This window comes from Haliotis cracherodii, unplaced genomic scaffold, assembly GCF_022045235.1.
Source record: "Haliotis cracherodii isolate W230 unplaced genomic scaffold, xgHalCrac1.p SCAF_14, whole genome shotgun sequence".
In the NCBI taxonomy this organism is placed as follows: Eukaryota; Metazoa; Mollusca; class Gastropoda; order Lepetellida; family Haliotidae; genus Haliotis; species Haliotis cracherodii.
This window is the reverse complement of record NW_027266269.1, coordinates 30,507,058-30,521,931: the sequence shown is the minus strand read 5'-3', so window position 1 is coordinate 30,521,931 and position 14,874 is coordinate 30,507,058. Positions and strand designations below refer to the sequence as shown.

The following is a 14,874-nucleotide window of genomic DNA, read 5'->3' as shown; positions in this document are numbered from 1 at the left end:
CAACGAGATGCATTATTTTTATCCCTCATCGAACTCGGTGAATTTCCTTCACCAAGGGGGGGGGGGGGGGGGGGGACACAGGTGGCCCAGTCGTCTAAGGCGCAGCGATTTGCTGTGCAGAGTTGCGGCCCTTGGGCACGCCAGAAACCTATGATTGTGGGTTCGAATCCCGGTTCGCCCCAATTATGTTTCTAGGTTTGTCAGCCCCATGCCCGTGCTCATGGGTTTCACCGAAGAGGTAAACGTCTGAGACCTGCATCACCTCGGGCTTTCCTTCCACATTAACCTGACACGCCGTGATACTGTTAAAAGCGGCGTTAAACCCAACTCACTCACTCACTCACTCACTCACTCACTTTCACCATGGCTAGGTTATTAACAGATGTAATTTTTGAAGTGTTCCCTTTTCCTTACCATTGCAATTGATAGCATCCTTTTCAATATCTGAATCTCTAGATTTGTCAGCACAATACCAGTGCTCTTGGGTTTGCCCAAAGTGGTAAACATTGGTCTGAGACCACCATCACTTTGGGTTTTCCTCCCACATTAACTCTTTCCACATCAGTCAACCAAAAGCTTTTACTGCTGTCACACCTAGTTCCCAGAGACTCTTGTGTGACAGATGAATCCGACGTTTACCAAGGAATTATCTCCTTGTAAGACACCTTTGCTACTACATGTTGTACACCATTTGAAAGGTCTAAGTGTTTATAAATATGAAAGTTATGTTTATCACATTATTGAAATATTGCATTTACAACTTAATTAAGTTCATTTTAAATATATACTGTAAGCTAAGATATTCATAACATCCAGATTAAGCACCAAGGAAGTAAAAATTTGACGATTTCGGCAATTGTTAGATTTTATTTTTACTTGTAACATGTATAATATCCTCTTGCTCATTTTGTTATTTTCATTGTTTATGTTATCAAAACAATTATTTGAAAAAGTATTGAAAAATATTATATGTCATCCCCCATTTCCTCGATAACAGTGGCTTTCTTCTCAGTCACATGAGAAATTACCGGAAAGTTATAACTTCCGTTTTCGATGCTTTAACCTTTTGATCGGCTAAAAAATACATGAAATTTCAAAGCTTGACCATTCCTTCTCTAATGTATGAAGGTCAGAGAAGATATCACATCATGAAGTGTGACACTACTTACCAGTTGCGTCCGACATCTGGCTGACCTCCATTGTCTAGAGACTGTTATCCTGCGCCTCCCTGTTAATTGGGGCAGATAACTGTTAATTACAACATTTACTGACGTTTCATCTTGCCCTGTAGACTGGACAGAGTGAGATGATTGCTCTACTTAGAATTTAATTTCAGTATTTACCGTATTTGGTGCAGTAAATGCCCCTTGTCATTGAGATTATTAGTTGTAAACATGCAGTTTTTATGCTACAGCACAGCGAGCATGCGAATGGTGCGGAATTTCAATTTGTGAAAAATTGCAAACCGTTTTATCATTTTTATCTCAGATCTAATTTCACCCCTTAAAGTATTGGCTTGGAATAGGTCTCCAGCAACGTACTCTTGTCGTACAAAGGCGACTTAATGGATCAGGTTATCAGGGTCAGATCCTTGGTTGATAGCGTATCATTGTAACCTGACAACTTGGTGTTAATATCAATCACTGGATTGTCTGGTCTAGACTGGATTATTTACACACTGACATCATTTAGCTGGATTATTGATGAGTGTGGCACTTAACACCAAACATGTGAAGCCGAATCGTTTCATAGCACTGACATTTGGCTGTGTTACCTGGTTTAAAATTGGGATTTTTAAAAATCCTATTTTCTTAAATATAGATGCCTTTTCACATTGTATAATAACATTGCATTCAATCATGTAAAATTAAGCATCAAAATTTCCTATTAATTCTCCTGATATGAGTCAACAAGACCAAGATATGACAAATGTATAGCAAATATTTGTCTGGGACCCAAGAAACAGTTTGTTAGATCCGTTAGTTCATTATAAGCATGTATGTTATAAACAAAGTTTTCTGTATAAAGGCTAGTTACAAGGAGCTTTACGGCAATATAGTCCTATAATACCGGTAGGTTAGCCCTGGTAGATATATGTACAAACACACCGTACTGGGTCACAAGCATGGATGGGCATAAGCTGACATACCAGCTCTACACACAAAATGCCATTTGGACAATAAAATGATTTCATGACCAAAATACAAATAATGATAGCTGCCCTTTGTCGTATGTTCGGCTTGAATACTTAATGTGTGATCTGTCGTCAAGGTTATATCAGCGACGTATTGCAGTAAAATTGTAACGCCAAACATAACAACTGCAAGTGTTAGCCTTAATAGTACAAAACAACAGCACTGTTAGCCTTAATGGTATATATTTACTTATCTACAACAGGATGAAATACAGGAGATCATTATGATAATTATGGAGTCGCTGTGATTACTGCAGCCATCATGGTAAATTACTCGTGATTATAAGCACTCGATTGTCACAAAACGATGACGAAGTCAGGACGCCTACATGCGGTGAATATTCACAATGGACAAAGTCTGGAAAGTTTGGGGAAGTGGAGAGACGTCGAGGGCGGCATTACCAAAATTGATACCTGCGGTTCCAGAAGTGATGGGTCCTTACCAGAGATTTGATCTTCAATACGTGTTGAAGGAAATTGAAACTGCCGATCATTATGTTGAGGTAGGATGTGGCTGGCAGACATTTTGAGTTATTTTGGGAAGGATGTTTTGACTTTTCAACATGAAGTTGGATGGAAAATTAGTGGTTTGTCCTTATTCTTGGTGAGGAGTTTTGAGTTGATGGTAGTAATTTCTGTTGGTTTGGTGGATTTCTGGATAAGATGATGAACTTGGTGTTTATATGTTATAACTGTAAACCAGACACGTGTGTTATTGTTGTGCTTGAATGGTTTTGCTGGATGTAAAATATTGCGTCCTTATTCGTAAAAAATTAGAATGGGCAAAATAATATCAACTGTGAGTCTCATAGGACGGAAAAAGGATGGATGTTGGAATGATTAAAACTAATGGAATTGAAGGATGTTAATTTGATTTCTTATATTTCTGTTATTCATTCTTTGCATGAGGCATCACACAGAGATTGTATGTGATTTCCCCTGGTACAGTGGTAGCCTTGGGACCCCAAAAATTCATTACTGATACTCCCCGGGACTCGCAGATATATGGACCTGGCGCCGTTCCACGGAGCGATCTTAGGGCTACGACAGTCATAAGCCTATGTTAAAGTAGAGGCGGTCAGGTAGCCTAGTGGTTAAAGCGTTAGCTCGTCATGCCGAAGACCCGGGTTCGATTCCCGACATGGGTACAATGTGTGAAGCCCATTTCTGGTGTCCCCCGCGGTGATATTGCTGGAATATTGCTAAAAGCGGTGTAAAACCATACTCACTCACTCACTATGTTAAAGTATGGAAGTTGCGATCATCTTAGCGCTAAGATCGTTTTTTTTAACGGGGCCTGTGGTAAGTCCCTTCCTTGGCATCCTGTTGTCATCCATTTTAAGAATCATGTAAGGTCTTGGTGTGAAAGACACCAATGTGAGACATCAGTAAGACTTGATAGTAATTTGTGGTCTATTCTGATTGTGATTTTGGAGTTAATAGCAGAAATTAATGTTATTTTGGTGGATTTTTTGTATAAAATGATGAACTTGCAGTCCATATCATGTAATGAGAAATCATGAGTTTGGAACTTGATTCTACTTCTACAACAGATTTAATATTTCTGACTTCAACCATGTTATGGTTGATATGTACTTTCTCTTTGATTTTCCATAAGTATTACTTGAAATGCCACTCAATGCCACTATGCTCTTCGTAAGAGGCAACTAACGGGACGAGTGGTCAGGCTCGCTGACTTGGTTGATTGCATGCCATTGTACCCGATTGGTGTGGACCATTGTTCACTATATCAATCACTGTATAACAGGCTGCTATTATGTAGCTGGAATAGTGCTGATAGGGGCCACACAGACACACAGAGACACAGACACAGAGAGGAACACAGAGACACACACATACACACTCACACACACTAGCGCAGAGGCACACACATAGGCACACACATACATTCTCACACAGAGACACACAGACACAAAGAGGCACACACACATACACAGTCATACAGACACATACAGAGGCACACACACACAGGCACACACATACACTCTCACACTGGCACTCACACATACACACATACAGAGGCACACACACACAGGCACACACATACACTCTCACACTGGCACTCACACATACACACATACAGAGGCACACACACACAGGCACACACATACACTCTCACACTGGCACTCACACACACACACAGAGGCACAGAGACAGACAGAAAAACACAGATACACACTCACAAACACATGCACACAGACACAGTATAGTCACACACACCACAGTTTCATTTGAGAGTCAGGGGTTTGTTAATTGTACACAGATGTATCCTGTCAGAATCATATTGTTACCAAGGGAGAATTGTCCTGAGTTTCCAGGGACTTCCTGCTGGACTGGGCCAGGGTTTGGTGGAGCTGAGACACAGACACTGACTGTTGGACTGGGCCAGGGTTTAGTGTAGCTGAGACACAGACACTGACTGCTGGACTGGGCCAGGGTTTGGTGGAGCTGAGACACAGACACTGACTGCTGGACTGGGCCAGGGTTTAGTGTAGCTGAGACACAGACACTGACTGCTGGACTGGGCCAGGGTTTGGTGGAGCTGAGACACAGACACTGACTGCTGGACTGGGCCAGGGTTTGGTGGAGCTGAGACACAGACACTGACTGCTGGACTGGGCCAGGGTTTGGTGGAGCTGAGACAGATACTGACTGCTGGACTGGGCCAGGGTTTGGTGGAGCTGAGACACAGACACTGACTGTTGGACTGGGCCAGGGTTTGGTGGAGCTGAGACAGATACTGACTGCTGGACTGAGCCAGGGTTTGGTGGAGCTGAGACACAGACACTGACTGCTGGGCTGGGCCAGGGTTTGGTGGAGCTGAGACACAGACACTGACTGCTGGACTGGGCCAGGGTTTGGTGGAGCTGAGACACAGACACTGACTGCTGGACTGGGCCAGGGTTTGGTGGAGCAGACACAGACACTGACTGCTGGACTGGGCCAGGGTTTGGTGGAGCTGAGACACAGACACTGACTGCTGGACTGGGCCAGGGTTTGGTGGAGCTGAGACACAGACACTGACTGCTGGACTGGGCCAGGGTTTGGTGGAGCTGAGACACAGACACTGACTGTTGGACTGGGCCAGGGTTTGGTGGAGCTGAGACAGATACTGACTGCTGGACTGGGCCAGGGTTTGGTGGAGCTGAGACACAGACACTGACTGCTGGGCTGGGCCAGGGTTTGGTGGAGCTGAGACACAGACACTGACTGCTGGACTGGGCCAGGGTTTGGTGGAGCTGAGACACAGACACTGACTGCTGGACTGGGCCAGGGTTTGGTGGAGCTGAGACACAGACACTGACTGCTGGACTGGGCCAGGGTTTGGTGGAGCTGAGACACAGACACAGACTGCTGGACTGGGCCAGGGATTGGTGGAGCTGAGACACAGACACTGACTGCTGGACTGGGCCAGGGTTTGGTGGAGCTGAGATACAGACACTGACTGCTGGACTGGGCCAGGGTCTGGGACACATGATGAGTTGACATTTGCTTGTATTTATAGCTGTGACATTTCCGATGTGTGCGACAAGGGTTGAAGCAAGCATTAGAGCATCAGCAGATGAAACTGATTAATAGCTAACATTGTGCAGGTGGAGTGTGTGGTTGGTTGTTATTTCTAATGTTGTGGCATTATTTTGTAAAAGGATTAATTTAAATGTGAGTGAATCTTTTCATGGACTGGTAAATGAGTGTGTGAGGAATTTGCCTGTAAGTGAGTCAGTACTTCACCGAGTTAACTTGACACTGCTTTCATCAATAATTCTGCGACTTTCGCCACTAACTTGAAGCTTGAGGACCGCCTCCATCACCAGGTCTCGTGTCCAGGGAGCGGATGGACAGCTGCTTGTTTCCCGGCTAGGTCATTCCAAAAGATAGTACTTGTTATTTCCCTGCCTGGCGCATTAATGGGTTAAATCAATTACTGTCAGCTCGGAGTCCGTACAATGTGTCCGAGTGGGGTATTCATAGTAAACTGAGGCATGGTATCTCAGTGGGCTAGCTCTAATAAACCAGCATTAGTCTGGACTAGTACAAGCACCCACAAACATATATACACATGCGCACGCACATGCACACACACACACACACGCACACACGCACACAATAACACACACACACACACACACACACACACACACACACACACACACACACACACACACACACACACACACACACACACACACACACACAATAACACACACACACACACAATAACACACACACAATAACACACACACACAATAACACACACACACAATAACACACACACACACACTGTATGTGCAATAACCTTCACAAACTCCAATAACACAATAACACACACAATAACACACACAATAACACACACACACAATAACACACACACACACACACACTATGTAAGTGCAATAACCTTCACAAACTCACACATGCACTGCCCTTTTGGTCAGGAGTGTCAATTAAATACATACATTCATAATTCTGTCGTGAAGGTACTTCACGGACTCGTTGTCAGACGGATGTAGCAACTAGTCAACCAGGAACAGCAAGTGTTCTGTTCAGCCTCAGTACTGACAGCCCCTGCAGTTAGAGCCTCTTGTCATTGCCCATAAACCTGATGAATACCTTGTGCTTTTAGAGGGTCAATGTGTTTTGGATTATGGTGTATTGATCTAGAATCTGACATATATTTCAGCAATAAATAATAATGGCATGTCAGCCCAGACATTCTTGTTAGCAAGCTTGCCTGAGACTACTAAATTGTGCTGCGAAAGGGAGAAATGCAGTGATGGTAGTCCACACTGACGAGTAACATTTGAGAACTATTATTCCAAACCAGTTCTCGAAGCTCTAATTTTACTACAAATTGGAAATGAATAAAACTCACAGAAAATGTAAACATGGTAAACGTTTTTTTCACGTTCAGGCAGGACTAGCTAGAAATACAAATACAAGCGCTCGGGCCTACAGGGCTTGACATTACTGGTGCCACCAGGCCTGCGGCACACATAAAATAGGAAACGGCACGCTTGAATTTAGGGTACAGTGCCTGGGGGTAATTTCCATTAAAAGTAATTTACTTTAACGTTAATTTTTTTTCGTGTCTTGACAAAATTAAAATGTCGACTTTCACTAAATGACTTCCTGTTGTAAAACCAATCCGCAATATTCGACGATTCCCGTTAACTGTTTCTTACTGGCGTTTGACGAGAGATTGCCTGAAACTCATTTGAATGTAATCGCGTCTCTTTGTTTTTTGACGGAATATCACGTAGGTCTTGCATTTCAAACAGAAGTGGTTATTCATGTTGACTTGTCAAAAACTTAGCAGGCGATCACTATTTTTTGTAATTATTGGGTAATATGAACACCTGATTGTCTGGGCCAGACTCTTTTATTTACAGACCGCCATCATATAGCTGGAATGTTGCTGGGTGTTGCTTCAAATAACAAAGAAACAAAACAAACAAATCATGAAAAGATAGATATCATGATACTTGAGTCACGATATGATACTTGAGCTGTTTTTGCTTAAAATTCACCATTATCCATGTGACAGTCATGCAAGAGGTTGTACGACTGCCATAGGTCTGTGTTAAAGTTTGGGAATTACAATCCTCTTAGCGCTAAGATCGCTTTGTTAAAGGGGCGTTGGACAGGAAAATGATGTTGTGTTTAGGTATATATAAAGAGGACTTTGTCCCATGTTTGACAAAATGCCTTCTGACATATGTCTCAATTACTGCAACACAAACAGTTTTCTATGCACTCATTTTAGTCACGTGTATCAATGTTTCTGTCTGGTGTTTCCAGGGAGCGCGGGTATGGATCCCGGATCCCGTGGAGGTGTGGCGAGCTGCGGAGCTGCTGGAAGCCTACACCGGGCAGCCCAAGCTCAAAATACAGTACGAGGAGGGGGAGGTGAGTCAGCCACTGGGGAATTGTGGGACATGTTGGTCAGCCACTGATGCATTGTGGGACATGTTGCTAAGCCACTGGGGGATTGTGGGACATGTGGGTCAGCCACTGATGCATTGTGGGACATGTGAGTCAGTCACTGATGCATTGTGTGACATGTTGGTCAGTCACTGATGCATTGTGGGACATATGGGTCAGCCACTGATGCATTGTAGGACATGTGGGTCAGCCACTGATGCATTGTGGGACATGTTGGTCAGCCACTGATGCATTGTAGGACATGTGAGTCAGTCACTGATGCATTGTGGGACATGTTGGTCAGTCACTGATGCATTGTGGGACATGTTGGTCAGTCACTGATGCATTGTGGGACATGTGGGTCAGTCACTGATGCATTGTGGGACATGTTGGTCAGCCACTGATGCATTGTGGGACATATGGGTCAGTCACTGATGCATTGTGGGACATGTTGGTCAGTCACTGATGCATTGTGGGACATGTGGGTCAGTCACTGATGCATTGTGGGACATGTTGGTCAGTCACTGATGCATTGTGGGACATGTGGGTCAGTCACTGATGCATTGTAGGACATGTGGGTCAGTCACTGATGCATTGTGGGACATATGGGTCAGCCACTGATGCATTGTGGGACATGTGGGTCAGCCACTGATGCATTGTGGGACATGTGGGTCAGTCACTGATGCATTGTGGGACATGTGGGTCAGTCACTGATGCATTGTGGGACATATGGGTCAGCCACTGATGCATTGTGGGACATGTGGGTCAGTCACTGATGCATTGTGGGACATGTGGGTCAGTCACTGATGCATTGTAGGACATATGGGTCAGCCACTGATGCATTGTGGGACATGTGGGTCAGTCACTGATGCATTGTAGGACATATGGGTCAGCCACTGATGCATTGTTGAATATGTGGGTCAGTCACTGATGCATTGTTGAATATGTGGGTCAGTCACTGATGCATTATAGGACATGTGGGTCGGTCAATGATGCATTGTGGGTCAGTCACTGGGGTATTATGGGACTTGTGGGTCAGCCACTGATGCATGGTTGGATATGTGGGTCGGTCACTGATGCATTGTGGGTCAGCCACTGGGGGATTATGGGACTTGTGGGTCAGCCCTGATATTGTTGGATATGTGGGTCAGTCACTGATGCCTTGTTGGATATGTGGGTCAGCCTAGAAGGATTGTGGGACATGTGAGTCAGCCACTGCAGCAATGGACACAGTATATTTAGACGTCTCTACGTCTGAACAGTAGTCAGTCACTTCATGTTACTTGTACTGATTACAGCAATTTGTTGATCTAGAATCACTGGGGGTTTTTTTTTCAGGAGAGATACAAGACACTGTTCGTATATCAGAATGCCTCAGACATCATTGAGTTTGACTTCATGATTCTTACCAGCTTACAGGATAAGGGGCGGTCGGGTAGCCTAGTGGTTAAAGCGTTCGTTCTTCATGCTGAAGACCCAGGTTTGATTCCCGACATGGGTACTATGTGTGAAGCCCATTTCTGGCGTCCCCCGCCATGATATTGCTGGAATATTGCTAAAAGCGACGTCAAACCATACTCACTCACTCACTCACTCACTCACTCACTCACTCACTCACTCACTCATTCACTCACTCACTTTCATCATTTGAAGTTTCATCAATTTGAAAATAATTATTCATGTAGGACGTCTTACACATGTTCAACCCTCAGTTGGAAAATTGTCAAGTGATTTTGTAAAGATTTCCAACCGATATATCATGTACTGTATTCGACATAATAAGCGCCCTACACTAATAAGCGCCCACAGTGATATTTTCTAATATATATATATTGGCTAGTGAACAATCCCAATTAGTCCCCCTTCCAACTGATCAATGTACACAGGACTTATTTATTCGCGTATAATACATGTGTTGTATGCATTCATAATTATGGGAAATTCAATTCTGGAAAAAACATATCTGTCGTAGATAACATTTCAGGTTGTCAGCATAAACCACGAAATTTACGATCTTTCAACTCTTTTGTGTTTCACCAAATTAATATTCTAATAAGAGCCCCCTATTCTAACTTTGAGAGCACCCTGGGCGCTTATTATGTCGAATACGGTATATGATAACCCTTTGGAGGTGAAACTAAATCTCCAGCCAAACTCTCATCCCAGCTTTCACATTAGCAGAGCTGTGAATTAACAATTCCCCCCATAACCACAAATATGGAAATAATCACTGATGGAGGAAGGAAGTGATGGTCGTTAGCCCAGGGTAGCTGTCGATCAGCTGATTAACTCGCTCACTACTCATATACATGGATTCCTGAGGGTATTCTGGGCAACATATGCACCCAGAATCCCTTTGATGTCATAAACAGGAACCCTTCTGGAGATTCCGGGTTTAATTATGTCTTCCACAACCCATGCTCGTCATAAGAGGCAACTAACAGAATCAATGGTCAAGCTTGGTGACATGGTTGAAACGTGTCATCGTATCCCATTTGTGTACATTGATACTCATGATGTCAATCACTAGATTGTCTAGTCGTCTTGATTAATTCCGGGGTAGAATAGGTCTTCAGCAACCCATACTTGCCGTAAAAGGCGACTATGCTTGCCGTAAAAGGCGACTAACAGGATCGGGTGGTCAGGCTCGCTGAGTTGGTTGATGTATGTCATCGATCCCAATTGTGTGGATAGATGCTCATGATATCAATCACTGGATTGTCTGATCCGAACCCGATTATTTTACAGACCGGCGTCATATAGCTGGAATATTGCTGAGTGCGGCGTTAAACAAAAAACAAAAAAACAAAAACAAACAGTCTTGATTATCTAGAGAAGGGTGAAAAATTGCTGAGTGCTGTGTTAAATATCAAATAAGTCAAATTTTGATAATTTTGCACACAATTTTGCTCACTTTTAAGCTTAGTTTTCATGAATTTCATAGTTTTGCACCTGTTTGACATCTGGCAGGCATTTACTATGATTAACTTATCCACAGCTAGAATAGCTTATTCAAGTGTGTCGGATCACTAGTGTAAACATACAGGCATGAACTTTCGGTAAGCATTAATAGTAATAATACAAAAGTCAACTTCACCTCACAACGAAATAAATATCCTTTTACACGTTTAAAACCAGCTTTCAGCTCACATGTTAAAATTCTGCAGTTTATTTGAAGAATTCTGCTGGAGATAAATACAAACTGTGCATAATGTGACTTTTTGCAAGGTATTTTGCTGCACCGAGTGGAAATTTCTGCAAAATAGTCCGCAACTGCGGAATCACAGAATACATCGTCAGATGGATGGCCTCATGTTCTCTGAGAAAATCTGTGTAACTCAGGCGTGACCTTGCTCACCAAGCTCCCTGAGCCAGCAGTACCAGCACCTGCCCACTGACCGCCTCTGTGGTCTAGTGGACCCCCTCTGTGGTCTAGTGGACCGCCTCTGTGATCTAGTGGACCCCCTCTGTGGTCTAGTGGACCGCCTCTGTGGTCTAGTGGACCGCCTCTGTGGTCTAGTGGACCTCCTCTGTGGTCTAGTGGACCCCCTCTGTGGTCTAGTGGACCCCCTCTGTGGTCTAGTGTACCGCCTCTATGGTCTAGTGGACCCCCTCTGTGGTCTTGTGGACCGCCTCTGTGGTCTAGTGGACCCCCTCTGTGGTCTAGTGGACCGCCTCTGTGGTCTTGTGGACCGCCTCTGTGGTCTACTGGACCGCCTCTGTGGTCTTGTGGACCGCCTCTGTGGTCTAGTGGACGACCTCTGTGGCCTAGAGGACCGCCTCTGTAAACCGCCTCTGTGGTCTAGTGGACTGCCTCTGTGGTCTTGTGGACCGCCTCTGAGGTCTAGTGGACCTCCTCTGTGGTCTAGTGGACCCCCTCTGTGGTCTAGTGGACCCCCTCTGTGGTCTAGTGTACCGCCTCTATGGTCTAGTGGACCCCCTCTGTGGTCTTGTGGACCGCCTCTGTGGTCTAGTGGACCCCCTCTGTGGTCTAGTGGACCGCCTCTGTGGTCTTGTGGACCGCCTCTGTGGTTTACTGGACCGCCTCTGTGGTCTTGTGGACCGCCTCTGTGGTCTAGTGGACGACCTCTGTGGCCTAGAGGACCGCCTCTGTGAACCGCCTCTGTGGTCTAGTGGACTGCCTCTGTGGTCTTGTGGACCGCCTCTGTGGTCTAGTGGACAGACCATCTTCCCTGAGAGCAGAATGTCGGGGTTTTATCCCTGGCCACGTCAAACCAAAAGACAGTAAGAGATGGTACATGTTACCCTGACTGGCCTTGTTATTTAGGGGATAAATCTAGAACTGGTCTTCGTCTGAAGGGGGTATCCATGTTTTCTTGTGGAGGGATATCTCAATAGGCTATCACTCTTAGACACATTTGTCCGGACTAGTTCAAGCAGCCCCACGCACACACACGAACACGTGCATGCATGTTGCTATATTAGCAGCAATCATCGTGAACGTGACGTTAAACCCCATTTCACCTCACAACGAAATAAATATCCTTTTACACATTTAAAACCAGCTTTCTGCTCACATGTTAAAATTCTGCAGGGTATTTGAAGAATTCTGCACAAAATGTGACTTTTTGCAAGATAGGTATCATTGCCTCTGTGGTCTAGTGGACCGCCTCTGTGGTCTAGTGCACCGCCTCTATGGTCTAGTGGACCACCCCTAGTGCAATCATCGTGAACGTGACGTTAAACCCCATTTCACCTCACCTGCCCATGACCAGGCTGACCATGTCTTTCAGGTGTGTAGCTCACCCCAGAGGATGTTCAGACACACTTACATGGAGGTATTTGGAATGCTGAGTGAAAATTGATGTGTTGTAAGTTCAAAGCTTATAGAGAGTTGACAAGTTGCTAGGCATGTTCCTGCGGAGTGGTTGTGAGATTCAAGAAAAGAATTGTAGAGGGATCTGTTTGCATTGACCTTTTCCACCCCTGACCCCTGACCCTCATGCCAACATCTTGGCAGTTTTCTTTCATAGTTTACTGGACAACAAGGGATTCACTTCACACATATATCATTACTCTACGTCTTTTGGAAGGGCTGTACATAATAAAAAATCATGTTCATTTTTGACACTTTCCATGTTTTTGTTTGCCAGGATTTGGCCAACCCTGATCAAAACTAAAAGCCAATATCAAAAATAGAAGTTATTTTAAGAATATATTTATGTACCTCACCCATACATCTTTCATGGATTTGAATAATAAACGATACAATTACAAGAATATCAAACAAAAGTAAAGTGACTATATACTTCTAAAATAATTATTAATCAAATGCATCGTATGTAGTCCCTGTGTGGCCACTTCAGTCTTCTTAACTTGTATTTCTTCAATGAAATTACAAAATACTGACGTTCACAACTTGAAATAAATAAACATCAAACTGACCCAAGTATATTCGTAAGCATAATCCATAAACAACCAAGACCGCCTCCGTGGTCTAGTGGTAGAGTGTCCGCCCGGAGAGCTGAAGGTCCGGGGTTCAATCCCCGGCCGCATCATACCAAAAGACGTTAAAAGATGGTACTTGTTGTTACCCTGTCTGGCACTCGGCATTAAGGGGCTAAAACAAGGACTGGTTGGCTCGGAGTCAGTATACTGTGTCTGAGTGGGGTATTTATGTTAAACTGTGGCATAGTATCTCAGTGAGCTAGCACTATAAATCGGCATCAGTCCGGACTAGTACAAGCAGCCACACACACACACACACACACACAAACACCCACACACACACACACACACACACACGTGCATGCATGTCGCTATATAAGTGCAATAATCTTGGACGTGACGTTAAACCCAATTTCACCTCACCTCACCATGAAATAAATAAACATCAAACTGACCCAAGTATACTCATAAACATCATCCATAAACAACCACATTAACAGTGGCATTAATGCTGGGAAAAAAAATTCTTTTGAAGGAGAGGCACATTTTCTGTAGCTGTAACAATCAAATAACTGTTCCCCCAAAAGGATCCACTGTATATATCGGCTGAAACCCTGCACAATCTTAGACCAAAGATCTCTTCATTGGACGAAGAGCATCCTTTCATCAAGAGTAGAATGAAGTCCGCAGATTCTATTGAGATTATGGGAAACAGCCACAGTAGCTAAAGTATCCGGACGTAATTAGCTTCGTCCCCTTGACCTGTGTCAACAAGGGCCCCCAGTGTTTCGTCAATGCTTGCTTTTCTGCACAGAACATTCCGATTTGACACCTCTTGGTTAACCATACATCTTAAGAGTAGGGGTTCTTTTTGAAGGTTTCAAATAAGGACTAACATGCCATAGGTTTTTCTGTGGCCTGTTTCCGTGAGGATGTGCAAATTCCGGCACAGATAAGTTCCTAGGATCACAGATTGTCATAAAAGGCAATTTCCACAGATTAGCAAACTTCGTTTGCCTAATGCCAAGATTGTCCAGAAAAGTACCCTAGCCTACAAAAATAGTTTTCTTGGTTTACAAGTTGGAGACCCCCCCCCCCCCACCCCACCCCCCCACCCCAAAAAAAATAAAATAAAAATAAATAAATATAAATTAAATAAAAGATAAATAAATAAAAATTACAAAATAACTTAAAAAAATAAAAACATAAATCATTAGGAATAAGATGAAATAATCATAAGAATTCCCATTTGTATATTTTTGTGTGGTTTCTGTTTTAATTCTGCTTTAAAAAAGTTTGGCAAGTTTAAAAAGATTGTGATCAATATA

General features: G+C 43.8%; 1 protein-coding gene across 8 annotated transcripts in view; it reads left to right on the top strand.

Moving 5' to 3' along the window:
* The window catches only part of LOC139461180 (unconventional myosin-Va-like), a 166,427-nt gene that overhangs the window by 32,311 nt on the left and 119,242 nt on the right, over positions 1–14,874 (top strand). For 4 of the 8 annotated variants that reach the window (XM_071242769.1, XM_071242768.1, XM_071242767.1 and 1 more), the window contains exons 1-2: positions 2,542–2,697; positions 8,015–8,122. In XM_071242769.1, coding sequence (XP_071098870.1) covers positions 2,542–2,697; positions 8,015–8,122 — 264 coding nt within the window. Of the gene's footprint in view, positions 1–2,541; positions 2,698–8,014; positions 8,123–14,874 lie in introns of those variants that run through there. The other 4 variants (XM_071242772.1, XM_071242774.1, XM_071242770.1 and 1 more) reach the window with 2 other exon arrangements.